Source organism: Phyllobates terribilis, unplaced genomic scaffold, assembly GCF_046119375.1.
Source record: "Phyllobates terribilis strain yellow unplaced genomic scaffold, ASM4611937v1 Scaffold_1__5_contigs__length_1240528914, whole genome shotgun sequence".
Lineage (NCBI taxonomy): Eukaryota > Metazoa > Chordata > Amphibia > Anura > Dendrobatidae > Phyllobates > Phyllobates terribilis.
The window spans coordinates 542,889,418-542,912,371 of record NW_027362761.1 but is presented as its reverse complement, the minus strand read 5'-3'; the positions used below and the strand labels follow the sequence as shown (position 1 = coordinate 542,912,371).

Below are 22,954 nucleotides of genomic sequence, written 5' to 3'. Positions count from 1 at the left end.
GCTGTATATATACACATGTATAATCTGGTGTCATCCACTCATGCTTCAAACATGCCTCGATCACACCCATCCTCAAAAAGCCATCCCTTGATCCATCCTCTCTGTCTAGCTATCGCCCCATATCATTTCTCCCTAATGCCTCAAAACTACTGGAACAACATGTTCACTTTGAATTGTTCTCCCACCTCTCCTCCTGCTCTCTCTGACCGCCTCCAATCTGGCTTCCGACTGCACCATTCTACTGAAACTGCCCTGACTAAAGTCACCAACGACCTACTGACCGACAAATCAAAGCGACACTACTCTGTCCTCCTCCTCCTAGACCTGTTATCTGCCTTCAACACAGTGGACCATTCCCTCTTACTACAGACACGCTCATCTCTCGGCATCACAGACTTGGCCCTATCTTGGATCTCCTCATACCTAACAGACCGGACATTCAGTGTCTCCCACTCACACACCACCTCCTCATCTTACCCCCTATCTGTTGGTGTCCCCCAGGTTCAGTCCTAGGACCCATCCTCTTTTCCATCCACACCTTTGGCTTGGGACAGCTCATCGAGTCTCACGGCTTTCAGTATCACCTCTATGCTGATGACACACAGATCTCTCTCTCTCCGGACCTGACATCTCCCTACTAACCAAAATCCCACAATGTCTGTCTGCTATTTCATCCTTCTTCTCTGCTAGATTTCTAAAACTTAACATGGACAAAACAGAATTCATCATCTTCCCACCATCTCATTCATCCCCCCCACCCGACCTATCAACGTCAATGGCTGCTCACCCTCCCCAGTCCCGCAAGCTCATTGCCTTAGGGTAACCCTGGACTCTGATCTGATCTCTCCTTCAAACCACATATCCAAGCCCTTTCCACATCCTGCCGACTCCAACTCAAAAATATCTCCTGGATCCGCACATTCCTCAACCACGAATGTGCAAAAACACTATTGCATGCCCTCATCATCTCCCGCCTCGACTACTGCAACCTCCTGCTCTGTGGCCTTTATTCTAACACTCTCGCACCCCTCCAATCTATCCTAAACTCTGCTGCCCGACTAATCCGCCTGTCCCCCCACTGCCTAGAGACTCCAGTTCAAAACCCTAACCATGGCATACAAAGCCATCCACAACCTGTTTCTTCCATATATCTGTGACCTAGTCTCCAGGTACATACCTGCACGCAACCTCCGATCCGCACAAGATCTCCTTCTCTACTCCCCTCTTATCTCCTCCTCCCACAATCGCATACAAGATTTCTCCCGTGCTTCCCCCCTACTCTGGAACGCTCTACCCCAACATATCAGGCTCTCGCCTACCGTGGAAACCTTCAAAAGGAACCTGAAGACCCACCTCTTCCGACAAGCCTACAGCAACCACCGCTGCACGACCAGCTCTACCCTCACCTACTGTATCCTCACCCATCCCTCGTAGACTGTGAGCCCTCGCGGGCAGAGTCCCCGCTCCTCCTGCACCAGTCGCCATCATGTTTTGTTCAAGATTATTATAATTGTTCCTGCATGTATACGCCTTTTTCACATGTAAAGCGCCATGTAATTATAATATATTATACACACATACATATATATATATATATATATATATATATATATATATATATATATATATATATATATATATATATATACATATATATACACAGTACAGACCAAAAGTTTTGACACCTTCTCATTTAAAGATTTTTCTGTATTTTCAGGACTATGAAAATTGTACATTCACACTGAAGGCATCAAAACTATGAATTAACACATGTGGAATTATATACTTAACAAAAAAGTGTGAAACAACTGAAAATATGTCTTATATTCTAGGTTCTTCAAAGTAGCCACCTTTTGCTTTGATGACTGGTTTGCACACTCTTGGCATTCTCTTGATGAGCTTCAAGAGGTAGTCACTGAAAATGGTTTTCACTTCACAGGCGTGCCCTGTCAGGTTTAATAAGTGGGATTTCTTGCCTTATAAATGGGGTTGGGACCATCAGTTGTGTTGTGCAGAAGTCAGGTGGATACACAGCTGATAGCCCTACTGAATAGACTGTTAGAATTTGTATTATGGCAACGAAAAAGCAGCTAAGTAAAGAAAAATGAGTGGCCATCATTACTTTAAGAAATGAAGGTCAGTCAGTCCGAAAAATTGGGCAAACTTTGAAAGTGTCCCCAAGTGCAGTTGCAAAAACCATCAAGCGCTACAAAGAGACTGGCTCACATGAGGACCGCCCCAGGAAAGGAAGACCAAGAGTCACCTCTGCTTCTGAGGATAAGTTTATCCGAGTCACCAGCCTCAGAAATCGCAGGTTAACAGCAGGTCAGATTAGAGACCAGGTCAATGCCACACAGAGTTCTAGCAGCAGACACATCTCTTCAACAACTGTTAAGAGGAGACTTTGTGCAGCATGCCTTCATGGTAAAATAGCTGCTAGGAAACCACTGCTAAGGACAGGCAACAAGCAGAAGAGACTTGTTTGGGCTAAAGAACTCAAGGAATGGACATTAGACCAGTGGAAATCTGTGCTTTGGTCTGATGAGTCCAAATTTGAGATCTTTGGTTCCAACCACGGTGTCTTTGTGGGACGCAGAAAAGGTGAACGGATGGACTCTACATGCCTGGTTCCTACCGTAAAGCATGGAGGAGGAGGTGTGATGGTGTGGGGGTGCTTTGCTGGTGACACTGTTGGGGATTTATTCAAAATTGAAGGCATACTGAACCAGCATGGCTACCACAGCATCTTGCAGCGGCATGCTATTCCATCAGGTTTGCGTTTAGTTGGACCATCATTTATTTTTCAACAGGACAATGACCCCAAACACACCTCCAGGCTGTGTAAGGGCTATTTGACCAAGAAGGAGAGTGATTGGTTGCTAAGCCAGATGACCTGGCCTCCACAGTCACCAGACCTGAACCCAATCGAGATGGTTTGGGATGAGCTGGACCGCAGAGTGAAGGCAAAAGGGCCAACAAGTGCTAAGCATCTCTGGGAACTCCTTCAAGATTGTTGGAAGACCATTTCCGGTGACTACCTCTTGAAGCTCATCAAGAGAATGCCAAGAGTGCGCAAAGCAGTCATCAAAGCAAAAGGTGGCTACTTTGAAGAACCTAGAATATAAGACATATTTTCAGTTGTTTCACACTTTTTTGTTAAGTATATAATTCCACATGTGTTAATTCATAGTTTTGATGCCTTCAGTGTGAATGTACAATTTTCATAGTCAAGAAAATACAGAAAAATCTTTAAATGAGAAGGTGTGTCCAAACTTTTGGTCTGTACTGTATATACACACACACACACACACACACACACACACACACACACACACACACACGGCATCAAAACTATGAATTAACACATGTGGAATTATATACTTAACAAAAAAGTCCCCTTGTCTGTTAGACAGCCACAAAACATGGGGGCGGGGGGCCATTGCCTAACAAACACTAGCAATCCCTGCATGTTTTGTGGATGTCTTAACAGCTGCGAAACATGGAGCAGCGAGGATCCAAACATGTCACTCGACTATCCGCAATACTCGGTACATACCCGAGCACCCTAAGTAAGGAGTACTTGCGCTCTTCACTACTTATAAGCTCCGAGGACCAAGTTCTTCCTATGCATTGGATTAGGGTTGGGATTTTATATTATCAGGGGTGCCATATTCTTTAAAAATTGCCCTGATAGATTTTTTTTCTTTAAGAACCCAGGATGAGAATCGTCAAGTTTTAAATAGTTAAAAGAGCCCATTCTACACTTTACTTACAGCCAGAACAGGGGAAAAAAATCCTCCTTCCTTAGAAGTGCAAATAGCTCTTTAAGTCTGTGATTTATTGAATGACATTTCGGTCCTTAATGTCTGCTATTTATACAATACCTTCCGTGTACAATCTTGCACCCCGCTGAGCCTACCTTATTACATTGCATGGCTGTAATGTCTTGCCTTTATACGAGTCTTCCAGCTTGATGCATGACAGCAATACATCACAGGGGAATAGCTCTCATTTCTATAGCCGACATCCGCTGCAAACAGAGCAGGTACAACTGGGACAAAACCTACCGGGAAGCTTTCCTCTTCTCATAGCCACACAGGGTCGGCCGGTGCGAGAACGGAGGGGGAAATGGCGGCTGTGGAGGCTTTAAATATACTGATATATAGGGACTCATGCACTAGTCGCCCCTCTATACATGTCTAGCAGCATTGCAAAAATCATGCAGTCATCCATTAGGGACTTTAGATCGGAGATTTCTGGGTGACTGGTCACTCATGGTTGGATATTCGTCTTGAACGTCAATGACATGGAACGACCAGTCGTGATCCTTGGCCTAGCACCCATTGATGGGATACAGACCTGTAGTATGATTTTTTATTTTTTTTTTAACTAGATCATCTAAGAATTTAAAAAAAAAAAATTATCAGGTATGTGCCAGTGGTCACCATCAATCACACTCTTTCTTGCTACAAAAATGCACCGATGGTCTGAAGAAAATGGTCCCAACAGACTTTTCAATGAGTCTAGTGATGGCTAATGCCCAGACCTGTACAGATAAGCCGGCTCTCATGGCAATTTCTTATAAAAAGATGAAGGAATGGTACAAGGTTATACAACATACAGCCTGATCTGTGGACGGCACGGTGACAAGAAGGAGAAGCTGAGCAATGATATATGGGTTTGTTGGAAAAGGTTCAAAAACTTTATTCAACTCAAATCCCTGGTGCTTGCAGCATGAGTCCAGTGGGCGGTACTATTCACTGATTGACAGCTCTCTGCAGACAGTCACACAAGGAAAAACTGTCAATCACGGAATAGGATTCGGAGCTAAAATTGAATCTGTCAAAAACTGAACTACTCGTATTTCCTCCCTCCACTAACCTACCTGTGCCCGATATTGCCATTTCCGTTTGTGGCTCCATCATTACTCCCCAGCAACAAGCCCACTGTCTTCGGGTCATACTCTATTCAGATCTTTCCTTCACACCTCACATGAAATCACTCGCTCGCTCGCGTCATCTTACACCTCAAAAACATCTCTAGAATCAGAACTTTTCTTACTTTTGACTCGGCAAAAACTCTTACTGTAGCTCTTATTCATTCTCGTCTGGACTATTGCAACTCTTTACTAATCGGGCTCTCTCTTTCTAAACTTTCCCCTCTCCAATCCATCCTGAATGCAGCAGCCAGGATTTTATTCCTCACCAACCGATACACCGGTGCCTCTTTCCTGTGCCAGTCATTGCACTGGTTGCCCATCCAATACAGAGTTCAATATAAACTTATCACTCTTTCTCACAGAGCTCTCCACAATTCAGCACCACCCTACATCTCCTCCCTCATCTCAGTCTACCACCCTTCCCGTGCCCTCCATTCTGCTAATGACTTAAAACTAAAATCCTCCCACTTCCGTCCCCAAGATTTCTCGCGTGCTGCGCCAATTCTTTGGAATGCAGTATCCAGGACAATTCGATTAATTCCCCATACCCACAGCTTTAAGAGTGCCCTAAAAACTAATTTCTTTAGACTGGCCTATCGCCTTAACATACTTTTCTAACTGTCCCAGTTTGGCCCATATCAAAATTTTCTTCAAATTCATGTTCATACCATCCATGCACTGAATAGCCTCTGTACTGTACATATACTGTCTGGCGATCATTTCATGTAGTGCTATGTACTTACCCTATTTAGTATATTATGGCTGTATTATACAATATTTGTACATTTTACCTTTTGTGTCCTCCGTAATTCCTCAGACTGTAAGCTTGTGAGCAGGGCCCTCACTCCTTTTAATATCACAGCTATGCTTATTTGGTAAAAGTCATTTTGTCTGTTCAAGCCAAACATATGAATATGTTGGCACTATAAAAATTATTATATTAATAGGACCACCTGCTAGACGCTTACGTATACAAACACCAGGGATTACAATAAAATGTAAGGTTTACAGAAACTTTTCCTGCAAAAATTGTGTACTGATCTGATCAGCTTCGCCTACTCTATAGCCTGCAGAGCAGATACTAATTTTAACATGACAGGTTCCCTTTAAGTACAATAGAGCCGTCAGTGTTTCTCTTTACATGACCTGATAATTGGGAGCAAGCATTCCCAGGATCGCTTGTTTCCAGATTATCCAAACAGGCGGCTAATCACTTGACGAGCGAGAAAAACAGTTTGTCAGGTGAGATAATTTTTAGGCTAGCTTAAAAATAGCCTTTTTTGGCAGCACTTCCGGATATTGTATTAACGGTTGTTCTGTGTGTATGGCTGATCGGCAAATCATTTAATAGCAGCAATCGGTCGGTGTAAATGCAGCCTTACGAGGGTTGTCACCTAATTTTCCAATATACAGCAGAACAAAACAAGTTGATCAGGGTTATTTCCGTCATTAAAAATATATAGCTGGACGACCGCAGCCTACAAGTCCTAACAAGCTCATGCAAGTGAACGGCCACATGTAATTCTTCACTTGACCAGAAGCTGAACGCAACTTCTCTAGGCAAAAACTGTTTGGGGAGTCTGACGAAACAAGCCTTTATTAAAGGTTTTATTATTATTTTTATTAGTCTTTATAATTAGGAGTCTAAATATTAAAAGTTAAAGGGTGCTTACCCAGGAATAAAAATCACTTTAAAAAAAAAAAAAAAAAATAGTATTACTCCCCCAAAGCTGGTTGATGCAGGTTACAGTCGTGGAAAGTGAACGGGCATTTCTGGTATGGAATACAGAGACTGAGAAGTAAGAAATTAGGAATTAGTCCTATCGGTAAGTACACTGCTCAAAAAAATAAAGGGAACACTTAAACAGAATATAACTCCAAGTAAACCAAACTTCTGTGAAATCAAACTGTCCACTTAGGAAGCAACACTGATTGACAATCAATTTCACATGCTGTTGTGCAAATGGAATTGACAATAGATGGAAATTGGCAATTATCAAGACACCCTCAATAAAGGAGTGGTTCTGCAGGTGGGGACCACAGACCACATCTCAGTACCAATGCTTTCTGGCTGAGGTTTTGGTCACTTTTGAATGTTGGTTGTGGTTTCACACTAGTGGTAGCTTGAGACGGACTCTACAACCCACAGAAGTTGCTCAGGTAGTGCAGCTCATCCAGGATGGCACATCAATGCGAGCTGTGGCATATAGGTTTGCTGTGTCTATCAGCATAGTGTCCAGAGGCTGAAGGCGCTACCAGGAGATGTGGAGGGGGCCGTAGGAGGGCAACAACCCAGCAGCAGGACCGCTACCTCCGCCTTTGTGCAAGGAGGAACAGGAGGAGCAATGCCAGAGCCCTGCAAAATTACCTCCAGCAGGCCACAAATGTGCATGTGTCTGCACAAACTGTTAGAAACTGACTCCATGAGGGTGGTATGAGGGCCCAACATCCACTGATGGGGGTTGTGCTCACAGCCCAACACGGTGCAGGATGCTTGGCATTTGCCACAGAACACCAGGATTGGCAAAGTCGCCACTGGCGCCCTGTGCTCTTCACAGATGAACGCAGGTTCACACTGAGCACGTGACAGACGCGACAGTCTGGAGACGCCATGGAGAGCGATCTGCTGCCTGCAACATCCTTCAGCATGACCGGTTTGGCAGTGGGTCAGTAATGGTGTGGGGTGGCATTTCTTTGCAGGGCCGCACAGCCCTCAATGTGCTCGCCAGAGGTAGCCTGACTGCCATTCGGTACTGAGATGAGATCCTCAGACCCCTTGCGAGACCATATGCTAGTGCGGTTGGCCCTGGGCTCCTCCTGATGCAGGACAATGCCAGACCTCATGTGGCTGGAGTGTGTCAGCAGTTCCTGCAAGATGAAGGCATTGAAGCTATGGACTGGCCCGCCCGTTCCCCAGACCTGAATCCGATTGAGCACATCTGGGACATGTCTCGCTCCATCCACCAACGTCACGTTGTACCACAGACTGTCCAGGAGTTGGAGGATGCTTTAGTCCAGGTCTGGGAGGAGATCCCACAGGAGACCATCCACAACCTCATCAGGAGCATGCCCAGGCGTTGTAGGGAGGTCATACAGGTACGTGGAGGCCACACACACAATACGGAGCCTCATTTTGACTTGTTTTAAGGACATTACATCAAAGTTGGATTAGCCTGTAGTGTGTTTTTCCACTTTAATTTTGGGGGTGACTCCAAATCCAGGCCTCCATTGGTTAATAAATTTGATTTCCATGGATGATTTTTGTGTGATTTTGTTGTCAGCACATTCAACTTTGTACAGAACAAAGTATTCAATGAGAATATTTCATTCATTCAGATCTAGGATGTGTTATTTGAGTGGTCCCTTTATTTTTTTGAGCAATGTATATTTCCAGAAGTCCTGATGGACAGCATGATGGAAGGCTGTCCTCCTCAGCCTCTAGAGACTGGAAACACATGAGAGGTTAAAATCCCCCCCCCCCCTCCACCACACCCTCAGTGCTTTTTCCAATCACCACACCAGGATGGATGAATTTATTCTGCTTTATTGGATTCTCTTTACACAAATGTTTTGTGTTTCACATATGAATAAGGAATTCGTGGAGGGAATGTGATAGTGCTGTTATGATGGACTCCGGGAAATATAATTAACGGTAGGACTAATTCCCAATTTCCCCAGGACGTCCCTCATGACAGCACGACGGGAGAAATACCAAATCAGACAGAACATTTTTAGGGTGGGACTACCGCCTGAATGACTTTACATTAGGCTAATTGTTGGGTAGTTGAAATGTCCAACTTATAATGTCTACAGAAGGTGTTTATATTGGTTCGTGTTGCGACCCTACAGATCTGATCTAAAGATGCTCCTGCTCTTTCTGCCCAGGAGGCTGAGATTGCTTTAGTAGAATGAGCCTTAATGTCAGGTGGAGGCTCTTAACCTTGTAAATCGTAAGCCATGGAAATGATCGTGGTAATCCATCTGGCCAAGGTTCCTTTCAAAGCTTTTTTTGCCCTTGTTTTTCCCTTAATGTTGAGCAAAGATTCGAATCCTGTCTCCATGGTTTCGTGACCTCCACATACCGCATCACCGCCCTCCTGAAGTCAAGTGTATGGAACTGACTCTTTTTCGTTCTTCGGGTGCTGACAGAAAGACAGTAAGATAATTTCTTGATTTTAAGTTCTTCTGGGATACTACCTTAGGAAGAAAGGATGGGTCGAGTTTGAGGATTATTCGGTCATCCAGGATACATAGATAAGGGTCTGTAGTTGACAGAGCCTGGATTTCCCCTACTCTCTTGGCTGAAGTTACCGCTACTAGGAAGGCGGTCTTCATTGAGAGTAACCTTATACTAGCTTCCTCCTGAGGCTTCAAGGGGCTCTTACACAAGGTTTTCAAAACCAGGTTTAGGTCCCATGGGGGTACTAACTTCCTTATTGTAGGTTTCAACCTAGTGACTGCTTTTGAAAACCTTGTTACCCATGGATGATCTGCCAGAGGGTAATCCAGAAAGGCGCTACAGGCCGAAATTTGTATCCTAAGCGTGCTGGGTCTTAATCCTTTCTCGAACCCTAGAAGAAGGAATTCAAGAATGCTTGGAATATCTGGATTGGAACCGGTTTCCAGAGGTTTCCCAACATGAAAGCAGTATTTTCTCCAAACCTTGGTGTAGATGGCACAGGTAATTGGTTTTCGACTGGCTTGAATGATATTACTCTGACAGACCCTTAGCACTTAGGATCAGCCTTTCAGGATCCTTGCTGTCAAACGTAAGAACTGTACATTCTGATATGTTAAAGGACCTTGAGATAATAGGTCGTGTCTCTCTGGTACAGGAAATGGCTCTTCTATAGCCATATGGCCTAGTAGCGGGAACCAGCTTCTCTTGGGCCACCAAGGGGCTATCAGCATCACTGTGGCTCCCTCTTCTTGAATCTTCCTCAAAACTCTGGAAATTAGTGGGAAGGGGGGAAATGCATATAGCAGGCCTTTTCCCCAGTTCTGGGACAAAGCATCTATCCCGTCGGGAATATCTCCTGGATCCAGAGGCAAAAACTTTTCCACCTTTGCATTTTTGAGAGTGGCAAAGATCTACTGATGGTATGCCCCAGCGGTGAGTTGATGGAATACTTCCTGATTCAGTTCACACTCGGATGACCAGATTGTCTTCCTGCTGAGGAAGTCTGCCACTAAAGTGGTCTGACCCTTTGAGGTGGACTGCCATTATGGAAGGGACTGTTATCTCTGCCCATAGGAATATTTGTCTGGACAGGCCCTGTAGGAGCCATCCTCTGGGGCCCCCTTGGTGTCGAATGAAGGAAATGGTTGTCATATTATCCAAATTTTTTTTTACATGTTTTCCTTTGAGGACATGTTGAAGTTTTTGGAGCACTTCCCATACCGCCTTCAGCTCCCTGTAGTTGGAGGATTTCCTGCTTTCTTCTGGAGTCCAGGTACCCTGTACATACTGACCTACTACTTCCGCACCCCAACCTAGCTGGCTGGCATCCGAGATAACGTGCATCTGCGGAGACTGTGTCCAGGATATTCCTTTCTGGAGATTGATTCAAGATGTCCCCCAGGTTAGATCCATGGAAATTTTCATCTGTTTGTCCAGAACTGATGGCAGTCTGTTCCAGCTCCTCAGGACTGCCTGTTGTAGATCCCTTTAGGCACCCCTTTAGGCATGGCAGGTCGGGTGAATAGGTACATGGTAATATGCGTCTGTTAAGTCTATTGTGCACATTACCAAGTTCCTTTTTATTAATGGAATGATAGTTCTTATAGTTTCCATCTTGAATTTTTTGTACTTTATACTCAGATTCAGGCGTTTTAGGTTTTTGATCGTCTAGAATTTCCATGAGGGTTTTCTTAGGGAAAAAAAGGGTAGAGTAATGACCCTGTCCTATCTCTAAAAGGTGGTACTGGCTTGACCAACCCGGCTTCTAACAGATCCCTGACATCTTTCCAGAGTCTTTCTGAAGCGGCTGGAGTTTGAGGGATGGTAAGCCGACACTGATGTGGCAGGGGGTGGATGAACTCTATTCGGTAGCCACCTCCTATTGTTCTCAAAATCCATGGATTTTTTGTGATGCCAACCCGTGGAGAAGAACCGGAGTCTCCCCCCTACTCCTATAGCGTCAGGGTCTTTTTGATGTATCTGAGAACTCGGGTGGATCTATTTTTACCTCCCTTGGGATAACTCCACCTCCCTGATTTACCCTTCCCTTTATAATCCTGGTTTTGGGATACTCGAGGTCTACGAAAGGAGTGATATATTTTGTTTTTCTCCTCGGGAAACCCCTTTTTTTCATCAGAGGCTCTTTCCAAGATTTTATCTAGGACAGGTCCAAACACATTGCCCCCTGAGAATTGATTTGCGCAAAGTTTATTTTTAGAATGGGAGTCTCCTGACCAGGATTTCAGCCATATAGCATGTCTCGCTGGATGGGATAGGACGCTTCTAGGTGAAAATCTTACAGATTCCGCCGATGCGTCCACCATAAACAGAGTGGCTGATTTTAATATGGGAAGGGAATCCAGGATGACTTCCCGAAATGTGTTAGATTTAATTAGCGATGACAGTTCGTCTATCCAGGGAGATATGGACCTGGCTACCGAGGTTGCTGCTATATTGGTCTTAATGAATGCGGTTGAGCTTCTCGTTAGGAGCCCATCTGCCTTCCGGTCCATAGCATCTCTCAGGCATGAAGAATTCTCAAAAGGAATTGAGGTCTCTTTTGCTATCCTGGCCATAGGGATGTCAATTTTAGAGACTTCATCCCAAACCTTGACTTCCTCTGGGTGGAAGGGAAGCCGGGCACTGAACCCTCTTGGAATGGTGAGACGTTTTTCTGCATCTTCCCATTCTTCCAGGATCATAGATTTCAAGCTTTCATTTATGGGGAACACTCTTTCTTTGAATTCTTAGACCCCCGAACATTTCGTCTTGTACGGTATGTGGGACCTGGGTATCATCAATCCCCATAGTATTCTTTACGGCCCTAATTAATTTGTCTGTATTTTCAGATGAGAAGAGATCTCTTCCGGTCTTCAGAAGAGGTCTGTGGGGACATGTCTCCAGCTTCTAGACCATGATCGGAATCATAAGAAAATTCTGCCTCAGAAGATTCCTCTACTTCCCATCGAGCTCTTTTGTGACGGGATGGTTCCTGAACTGCGAGGCGGTATAAGGCTGGAAACTGAACTCTGAACTTCTTTGCGGATCATAGACCGCATACCTGCCATAAGAGTGGATTGTTCCTCCTTAAAGACCTGTGCTATACACTCTGATTGTGCCTCTAACCGTGTGGGGTTAGAATCCATTGTCCGGAGTAAGAAGACACGGCACACAGAAGTATAAGCACCCTATTATAGGGTCTTACCTGGTCCCTTGAAGATGATAGATGCCGCCATCAAGATTCCCCTGCGTTCCACAGTGGAACGCACGTCGCCCGCTTGACGGAGGAAGGTTGCCGGAGAATGTAGCGTGGCGCCGAGAGCCCTCGTGAGGGAGAAGGCAGCGTCAGGAGCTACATCCCGCTCTACTGACAGGCTGAGGGACCTCTTTAGTGAGGTTTTAGCCCGAAGCTTCTTGACAGAGGGAAGGGAAGAGATAAGTCCCCCCCGATTCCGCTGGGATCCAGGTAAGAATCTTCGCGCCGATGCGCACCTCTCTGCGTTTGTCCTGCTGGGGACAGGAAAAACACAGGGTGTGGTGGAAGGGAGGAGGGGGCTTTTAACCTCGTGTGTTTCCTGTCCCTTGAGGATGAGATGGACAACCTCCCATCGTGCTGTCATGAGGGACGTCCTGGGGAAAAAAGTGTTGCCTGGCTAAGTGCACAAATGGGACCTGCTGGAGATGTTTTTGCCCTTCTTTTTAACCCTGGACAGCCCCCCTTTCCTTTCTTCCTCTGAGCTCGGACTTCAGAGATCACACTATTAGATGGAAAGTTATGGTTGGCAGCGTACACTACATCCCACCCGGCTGCCCTGTACTCGCATCTGTATGGACTTGCGCCACATATCTGTGACCAGTAATATTTATAGTGTTGCTGCAATAATTTCTAGATTATTGTAAATTGAATGCGGCCACAAACATTCTTGGCTTCTTACTCGGCACAAGCACACCCCGGTACAATTACACAAGGCCGTGTGCTCCCTGTAATAAGATGCCTCCGCCTGCTGCGCTCTTTGAGTGATTGCTGAGGTTCTGGGTAATTGAAGCTATAGAAGTGGCCATCTCATCTACACCGGGGCGGCGCTCCCACATGGTGGACCGAGGCCTCTGCTCACAATAAACATGTCCACACCAGGTTGTTAAAAGCAGAACTTGAAACAAATGTAGATGGAAGGTGCGAATGTGACTTTTTATAATTAAAAAAACATCTAATTGTTCAGGAGGAGTAGAAGAAGACCGCGGAAAAGTTATCAATGGGATGGTGCTCAAACAAGAATAGTCTGGAAATGGGTGATACTAATATAACGGCAGAATATTAACTTGGATCTAAAAAAATATTATATATATAGTGAATATATATATATAGTGAATCCTGCTTTGAGCAGGGGGTTGGACCAGATGACCCAGGAGGTCCCTTCCAACTCTACCATTCTATATATTATATTATATTATATTATATTATATATATATATATATATATATATATATATATATATATATATATATATATATATATATATATATATTACAATATATATATAATATATATAATATATATATTAAAAGGGGTTGTCAAGTCTTTTTTAATATTCTTTAAAATGGGCCTATGCCAGTCGTACATTAAATTAAAATCATAAACTCAACTAGCAGACCACTGCCGTTACTTAGTACTGTTCCTAGTGTCCACCACTAGTCACCTCTTTCAGCACGGGGCGTCAGGTGGTCACCGTCGAGAGTCAGGTGGTCACCGCGGTAAATCAGCAGCCATGTATTAAGCGGCTTTATAGTTCATTAGGGCATGGTTGTGATCAGTGACTCCAGTATGGATCTGAAATAACATTCTGATCACTGGGGACCGGCAAGACACCCCACCCCCCCACCACCTCAACATCTTGGTTCTCTGAGAATAGATCGGAGAGGCATATGCTTGACCCTCGCTCCCTTCATTGCCTATGGGTCTGCCAAAAACTGTGCGGTGCTATATTTGGCCTTCTCCGGCAATTGCATAGCCATTGTCTAGAACGGAAACAGAGTGTGCGCACCCCCGCTGCCATCAAGACGGGGCTCCGAGCCATGTCCTTGGGATCACATGAGGTCGCAGCAGTCATGGCTCCAAGTGATCAAAAACCTAATCCGTTTAAGAAACATTGAATAACTAGGTGACAAATTATGATTTTTCTGCAGCATTTTAAGTACTGTTCAATGCTAGTTAAGGGTTTTTTCCTAAAGCTCATTTGCACGCTGTAGGAAAAAAAGCAAAAAAAAAACATGAACTTTAGGGCACGGCGTATATATGCAACAGTGTGTCTCAGCCCTTTGTGCTCCAGATTTCTGCCTTCAGGGACATTTATTAGTCTACAATAGCAGCCTTCAGGCATCGTCTTTCTCTGTCCCCCAGCTCTGGTCACCGAGAAGCTTCATGCAGTCTTAGGACTATCTGGCAGTCAATTATGGGAGGAATCTTTCTCCCTGATCCCATTCGGACTGCAAAATAAACTTTAAGGTTGTGTTCACACAAGTTGGATACCGAACAGATTTTCCATCCAGGTTTCCTGGGCAGAAAGTTCACAGTGTATTACGGCAGCAACAAGAGAATAACGTTTTACCAAATCTGTGCATACAATGACCTGGGGTGTGGATTTTTAATCGACAGATCCAGCTTTGTTGAAGATTTTTGCCGCTTTCAAAAAGTGAGAAGAAAATCTGCAGCAAAATCTGCTGCAAGATACACTATGTTTTACCACCAATTTAATGGCGAATCCACCACAGGTTTTTCCTGCTGCTGTTGTGCCCATGTGGACGCGTCCTTAATGGTAAGATCAGTGAGGCAGGAAGACAACGATGCCATTGTCACCTCATACTGGGATTCCTGTATAAATCACTGCAGCAGCTGCCAGGAATATAAAAGTGGAAAAATAACATTATTATACTGGATAAGCAATTACCATAAGGAGTAGTATGACGTTGTGCCCCGAGACAAAGACCCTGAACTGGCTCACATCTCGGGCTAATCAAAAATTAAGACCAGAATCAGCGCTGTTTTCTGTTGCCAGATTTGAATCAAGGACGGTGTCTTTTAGATGGTTTCATTTTAATTTATTTAAAACAATAAAACACTAGTTTACACAATGCATTTCGGCTGCTTACAGCCTTCCTCAGGTGTATAATAAAAATATACTTGTTCAACCTTATATCCTCTTGGGCTAAATAGCTTTAGAATGAAAAGGTTGATCATAATTCTTAAAAGGGGTTTCCGAGAAAAAAAATTACCAGCCATCCACGGATTAGGTGACAACTGGGCTAATCTCAGGTCAACCTACTGCAGGGACCCTCGATGATCCAGATATCAGGACTCTTCGTTAAGGAAGAAGGGTCAAGCATAAGTGGTCACATGGATAATTAATGGAGTGGTAATGTACGTGCTCCACTCAACTGGGTATCTAATGGCCCCCACATACAAGACTAATGTTGGCTGAATCCGCCGATCTAGACCGGTTCAGCTGATGGTGTTGTGTGTGTGGGGACGCCAACCAACTAATAGTTGGGAGAGAGGTCAACCACGCATGTCTGACTTCGGATTGCCGATTACATTGTTCTCCTGGAGAATACGCGAGCTTTCGTCAGAACGAGCGCTCCTGGGTATTGGAGTGTCGGCCGAGATGGCCATCGGGGAAACAACATCTAACGTGTATGGCCAGCCTTAGAGCCACGTTCTCAGAATCAGTGGGGTCCCAACAATTAGACCCTCAGCAATCGGCAGGTTATCGCCTATCCAGAGTATACGTCATACAGAGGTTGTCGCAAGTTAACATGCAAGGAATTGCTACAACATTTTGCAAAAGCGCTGGGTTGTCATACGAGACTACTGCGAAACTACGACTCCCAGCATGTCTGAACGGTCATTCCCAGAGTGGTAGTTTTACCAAAGATGAAACATCCCAGGTTGGAGACCACCGATCTACAAAATGTATTATTGAGACGCACTTTGCAGCAACCAGAACAAAAATATTCAACTGTCTCTCCTTTATGGGGGGATGCCGCTGAGCCCTAATTACACAGTCCTGCAGTAAAAGGACACTGATTGCGATGCAGGTCACACCGCGTTAGGAGCTGAACAGATCCATCGTTTGCCCCTCTTCACACAATTACTACTATAATCTAACATTTTTAGTCGAGCAATGATGAAAAATTGCCTTCTAGAAATCCAGGTTCGGAGACAGCTTTTTATTCTTCCTTTTTTCTCCAACATATGCACCAACTCTAATGAGGTCTCTTGTCACAGTCCCCGGGATCTGACAAAGGCAGAAATCATCAGTCTGCTGGTGTAGCCATGTACGTATGTGCTGGATATTTAATGGATGCACGGTAATGTTGCTGTGTATACGGATATTTATCTCTTAAATGTTAGCCCTATTAATCACTTGGCGACTCGCGAGGGCGATAGATTTTTAAGTGTAAATAAGCTCTGCGGATTATTTAGCTCTGCAGATCGTCGCTCTATTTAAAAAGGGCAAAGAAGAAAAGTACGAGAAGCAGGCAGAACAGCGGGAAAATGGGAGAAAATCCCTGCACCTACTGAGGGGGATATAGCGGATGCACAGGTCACCTCATCAGCTAAAACAAACAGCTATTCGTCCCGTCACCTATATTTTATATTATATCGCAATTAGAACTGGGAAATATAGAGAAAAATTGTACGTATTTGTCTCAGGAGATCAGCCAGGTTCCCTGGCCTCATGTCTGGCTGTAAGACAACTGGCTGCAGCAGGAGCCTCTCCCCTCCCACAACCATTCACTGCCTTGCCTGCAGGGATCTTGTGTTTCTTAAGATCTGCCACTTGGCTGTTAAAAAAAAATGGAACAGATGAGCCGTAAATGAATCAGTATACTCGCCTCAATTACTACCAGACTGTTGTGGAAGGAATATCAGTAATCAATGTCTCTGGCACCGACCACACGGGTCTAGCACGGGTTTAGGGCTCATTCAGACGTCAGTTTTTCTATACGAGTGCTTCCTTTTTTCCCCACAGATAGCACTCATACCTGTGAGGGTGTACACAGCTGTTCATATGTCCAATTTTTTCCCCTCTGACTGAGTGTTGTAGTAAAATTGGCAATGCAAGTCTATGGGTCTGTGAAATAAAAAAAACATCGGAGCGCGGTCCAACTGTCAGAAAAAGAGGGAGTGGAGAAAGCTTTTTTATCGACGCAAGAGAAAAGGGGATGACACTTGGACCCCACGTCGATCGAAAAAAATGGTTTGTTTTACTTATACGTGGAAAAATCTAACGTGCAAATGAGCCTGATGACATGAGGATGCCGCTGCACGGTTACACAACTTGATCTCGTTGGATAGATGACGATGTGATAAACAGATAATCCGTTAATTTATTTAAAAAACATGTTCTCGCCACTAAAAAAAAATTTAAAAAATAAAAATCATTGCAAAGTGCCGTCCCAGCTTCATCATTTTAATTTTTAATTTTTTTTTTTAAAGTATATTGCATTAGTTGCCGCTTTTGGCCCCAAATTTATCTAAATGGTGCACGCGATTCTTGGAATCAATTAACCCAAGGTTAAAAAAAAAAAGGGCTTTTTTCCTGTCGAACTGCTTTCGCGACTTTTCACCAATTGTGCCATTTTTCGCATACTCGAAATTACCCACCAGGGGGAGATTGGAGTGAAGTTGCGCCAAATTTTGAAACTTTTTTTTTTTTATTTAGTTTTTTTTTTTTTGAAAGTTACGACCGATTAATCAAGCAAAAACATATGGAATCGTTAGGCTGTGTGCCCACGAAGCATTTTCCAAGCGTTTATGCTGCGGAATTTACACAGCGTAAACGCTTGGTAATCCGCACCCCATAGTCCCCAATGACAAGCCGCAATGTCAATGCCCATGCTGCGGATTTTTCCTCAGCATTTATGCTGTGCTCAAAAATCTGCAGCATGTCCATTAATTTTGCAGACACGCAGCGTAATCGCCGCCATTGACTTGCATTGGGCCGCGTGACATCCGCATCACTACATGTGCACAAGCGGATATCACACAGTTCAATGTGTAGATGGTACCCAGGTCTCGAGGAGAGGAGACTCTCATCCAGACCTGGGGAACATAGAAACTGTAAAAAAAAAAAAGAATTTCAAATAAAAAATAAAGCTTATACTCACCTTCAGATGTTCCTGGTGTTTTCTCTGCTGCGTCCGGTCTCTTGCACTGCTCGCGGTGTTGTGAAGGACCTGCCATGACGTCATTGAGTCATGTGACCTGTCACATGACTCAATGACATCACCGCAGGTCCTTCACACCACCGCGAGCAGTGCAAGAGACCGGACGCAGCAGAGAAAACACCAGGAGGACATCAGAAGGTAAATATAATCTTTTATTTTTTACCATTCTTATTCTTTTTTAACTAACTTGGTCACACTACTATAAATCCATGCCGGCTGCATGGATTTATATAGTGTGAACAAGTTGTCAAGGACTTTTCCAAGTGATGCTAAAATAGCTTGGAAAAGCGCTTGATAACCCGCATGCGGAAATGCATGCAAAAACGCTTGACAAACGCATCTACCTGGCGGGAAAAACGCATGTACAATCCGCATGTACAATCCGCATGCGTTTTTTCTGCCAGGGAGAAGCGGAAAAAATATGCAGCATTTCTGTATCGTGGGCACATATCCTTACTGCCCACAAAGCAAAACTAAGAACAAAGGAGCACATAACATGGACTTCAAAAAAGGCAAAAACAACAGAATAATGAGTAGGGTGCAAAACTAGACAAAAACCAGGTGCAAAGGCCGTGATGAATTTGGGCCTAGGTGTTCCCCTACTGAGTAACTTAACAGGCAATGAATGTCATCACTCTACAGAAGCAAAACACCAAGGAGGGTTATGGGAAATAGGGGTGGTCTTTGTCTCTCAACAAGAAAGTGGAATGCAGGGTTTCGAGCATCTGAATAAAGTAGAGCAGGGCCGCTCTCTTTCTCTGCTCTCTTACCTGTTAAACTGCATGCAGACACATCAGAAATGCAGACTTTGAGCAGACATATTATTTATCAATTTCAAGAGCAAAGCATGCTGGTAAGTGAGAAAATGTTCCAGCACCTGTAAGGCTGACAGAATGCTCTTGAAGTGGAACCGTTCAAGTCAAAAACAGGGGAATGAAGGCAAGTAGTTCGGCCAGAAAATCTTATAAATGTGGCAGAGTAACGGAGAAGATAGATAAAAAAGGAAGTACTAAAGATCAGTGTGCTTGCCAAGGGCAGGGGTACCACCACCAGGGGCTCAGGAATAGATGTCAATAAGCAAGTTGAAGCAAAAAAAAAAAAAAATGGAGAATTTGTAATGTGCAATTCCCAAGAGCTGGAAAATAAAATAACTACAATAATAATAGATAATAGATACTAATAAATAAAATAAATAGATAATGATAATAGATCATAATAAAAATATCAAATAGTAACTATTAAGTAAAACATAATTAAATAAAATTCTTAATTAATTACATAAAAAATCTTATTAAATAATTAAATATTAAATGATATTTAATAGTAATAATTGTAGAAAAAATATATAACTTCAAGATATGATGCAAAAAAATATCATAATGAAAATTACAATAAAAATGTTAAAATATAATTCTGTAGGAGGTGGCAGAGCACAGTATGTGCTTGGTAGCGGAGAAGGCGATGCCAGGAGCCATGGCCGGAGCCCTACATGTGAGCGGCGCTGGCAGCAGCAATGTCTCGGAGCTTTTGCACAGTAAACCTTCAGCCTTAACCTGACAGCATGTGAAATGTGGAATTATCTGCAGCTAATTCACAGGCAGTCGGTGCGTTTCTGCTTCACTGCCGCCCTGTCATGACTCTCCAGCAGCAGCTGCCTCCGTCCCGCCGTGAATGTTCTGCTATTCCAACTGGGGATAAGAAGCTTATTTTAGGAGGCCCCGGGAGACTCGTTTTCTTGCTCACCAACACCACAGAAATGGTAATTTTTAATAGAGGCCTGAAAGACTAAGGACAAGTAAATATATATATTTCACTCTCTCATTCAGCGGTAAAGGATCTTTATACGCTCAAGAGCCCATGAGAGACATCTATGCGGGAACACAGTGACTGCCTTAACCGCTTAGTTGCTGGTGGATAACAGTCGCATTTTGCATCAATTTTTGAAAATCACAGCAAAGACCAAGTCTCTCTGGCGAGTCCTCCCGCGGCAGATATCCTGACTCCTATGTTCTCTGAGGGATAATTAATGATCTGGACGTTTTATTGCTACTTTTCTACTCTTGTCGTCCTTTGTGTTGTGTCCTAGTGCAGATACCGGCCGGAGAATCTCCGGTACCTGCGCTGAACACTTTCAGCACCTGAGTAAGAGGACGCTTATGTGGGTAAGTCATAAACCGGTGAAAACGCACTTCAAAGAAAGATGCAGAACCCATTAATACATTACTGAGCACAAGTCATAAAGTGGATATCACAAAGGAACAGCAAGTCTGCCAAACTTCTCAATACCACACACGTTACAAGATATAACTGGCACCATTCACACTACAAAGAAACAACAAGGGGCAAGGAGGAAGCAGTTATCTAATACATACCCAAATATTGGGCATCTCTGCAGTAAGGGAACAGAGGCCTCTGAAGCCAGAAGCTGGAAGAGAAGAGGTGTGGGAGGAGAGTAAACCATTAAAGGATGGCTACCTGAATCTTGAGCCGTTCATTAACTTGGCAGCGGCAGGTAAAGGTGTGGACATGACGGCCATCTCTCTGCTCTGGGTTTCAAGATTTAGGCGACTTCTAGATAAAGCAAAGAAAAATTAAATTGCTAAGTTAGCAATGACAAGTGTGAATTATTGTAATACCTGAAGGATAAGGCACATTCCAGCCAAAACAAGATTCATTATCTGGTCAAGTAAATGGACACACATCTTAAATCATTAAATTCAGGTTTGTCAGTCAGTCCCCTCATCCCCCGGTGTACAACATCCGGCCCCATGACCGCCCCCCCCCCGATGTACAACATCCAGCCCCGCCCCCACGATGTACAACATCCTGGCCCACGTCCGTCCCCGATGTACAACATCCAGCCCCACGTTCCCCACCCCCCGCCCCCACGATGTACAACATCCTGGCCCACGTCCGTCCCCGATGTACAACATCCAGCCCCACGCCTCAAGGTGTACAACATCTGGCCCCATGACCGCCGCCCCCCCCCCCATGTAAAACATCCAGCCCCACGTCCCTCCCTCCGGTGTACGACACCCGGCCCCACGTCCCCGTCCCTCCCCTCGATGTACAACATTCAGCCCCACGCCCCGCCCCCGGTGTACAACATCCGGCTCCACGTTCCTCCCCCCCGGTGTACAACATCCAGCTCCACGTTCCTCCCCCCCGGTGTACAACATCCGGCTCCACGTTCCTCCCCCCCCGGTGTACAACATCCGGCTCCACGTTCCTCCCCCCCGGTGTACAACATCCGGCTCCACGTCCCTCCCCCCCCGGTGTACAACATCCGGCTCCACGTCCCTCCCCCCCCGGTGTACAACATCCGGCTCCACGTCCCTCCCCCCCCGGTGTACAACATCCGGCTCCACGTCCCTCTCCCCCCCCGGTGTACAACATCCGGCTCCACGTCCCTCTCCCCCCCCGGTGTACAACATCCGGCTCCACGTCCCTCCCCCCCCGGTGTACAACATCCGGCTCCACATCCCTCCCCCCCGGTGTACAACATCCGGCTCCAGGTCGCTCCCCCCCGGTGTACAACATCCGGCTCCACGTCCCTCCCCCCAGTGTACAACATCCGGCCCCACGCCGTCCCACCTCCCCGGTGTACAACATCCGGCCCCACGTCGTCCCCCCTCCCCAGTGTACAACATCCGTCCCCATGTCGTCACCCCCCCGGCCTTTCCTTGATGTTCAACATCCGGCCCCACGTCGTCACCCCCCCTCCCCGATGTACAACATCCGGCCCCACGTCGTCAACCCCCCCCTCCCCGATGTACAACATCCGGCCCCACGTCGTCACCCCCCCCCCTCCCCGATGTACAACATCCGGCCCCACGTCGTCACCCCCCCCTCCCCGATGTACAACATAAGGCCCCACATAGTCACCCCCCCCCTCCCCAGTGTACAACATCCGGCCCCACGTCCCTTCCCCCGGTGTATAACATCCGGCCCCACGTCCCTTCCCCCGGTGTACAACATCCGGCCCCACGTCCCTTCCCCCGGTGTATAACATCCGGCCCCACGTCCCTTCCCCCGGTGTACAACATCCGGCCCCACGTCCCTTCCCCCGGTGTACAACATCCGGCCCCACGTCCCTTCCCCCGGTGTACAACATCCGGCCCCACGTCCCTTCCCCCGGTGTACAACATCCGGCCCCACGTCCCTTCCCCCGGTGTACAACATCCGGCCCCACGTCGTCCCCCCTCCCCAGTGTACAACATCCGGCCCCACGTCGTCACCCCCCCGGCTTCCCCGATGTACAACATCCGGCCCCACGTCGTCACCCCCCCTCCCCGATGTACAACATCCGGCCCCACGTCGTCACCCCCCCCCTCCCCGATGTACAACATCCGGCCCCACGTCGTCACCCCCCCTCCCCGATGTACAACATCCGGCCCCACGTCGTCACCCCCCCCCTCCCCGATGTACAACATCCGGCCCCACGTCGTCACCCCCCCCCTCCCCGATGTACAACATAAGGCCCCACATAGTCACCCCCCCCCCTCCCCAGTGTACAACATCCGGCCCCACGTCCCTTCCCCCGGTGTACAACATCCGGCCCCACGTCCCTTCCCCCGGTGTACAACATCCGGCCCCACGTCCCTTCC

The 22,954-nt window shown here is 45.8% G+C and overlaps 1 protein-coding gene across 3 annotated transcripts in view; it reads right to left on the bottom strand.

Annotated features, from left to right (window-relative positions):
- KIAA1328 (KIAA1328 ortholog) overlaps nucleotides 1-22,954 on the bottom strand; it is a 161,311-nt gene that overhangs the window by 35,036 nt on the left and 103,321 nt on the right. For all 3 annotated transcript variants that reach the window (XM_073680433.1, XM_073680434.1, XM_073680435.1), the window contains exon 8: nucleotides 20,823-20,918. In XM_073680433.1, coding sequence (XP_073536534.1) covers nucleotides 20,823-20,918 — 96 coding nt within the window. The remainder of the gene's footprint in view (nucleotides 1-20,822; nucleotides 20,919-22,954) is intronic.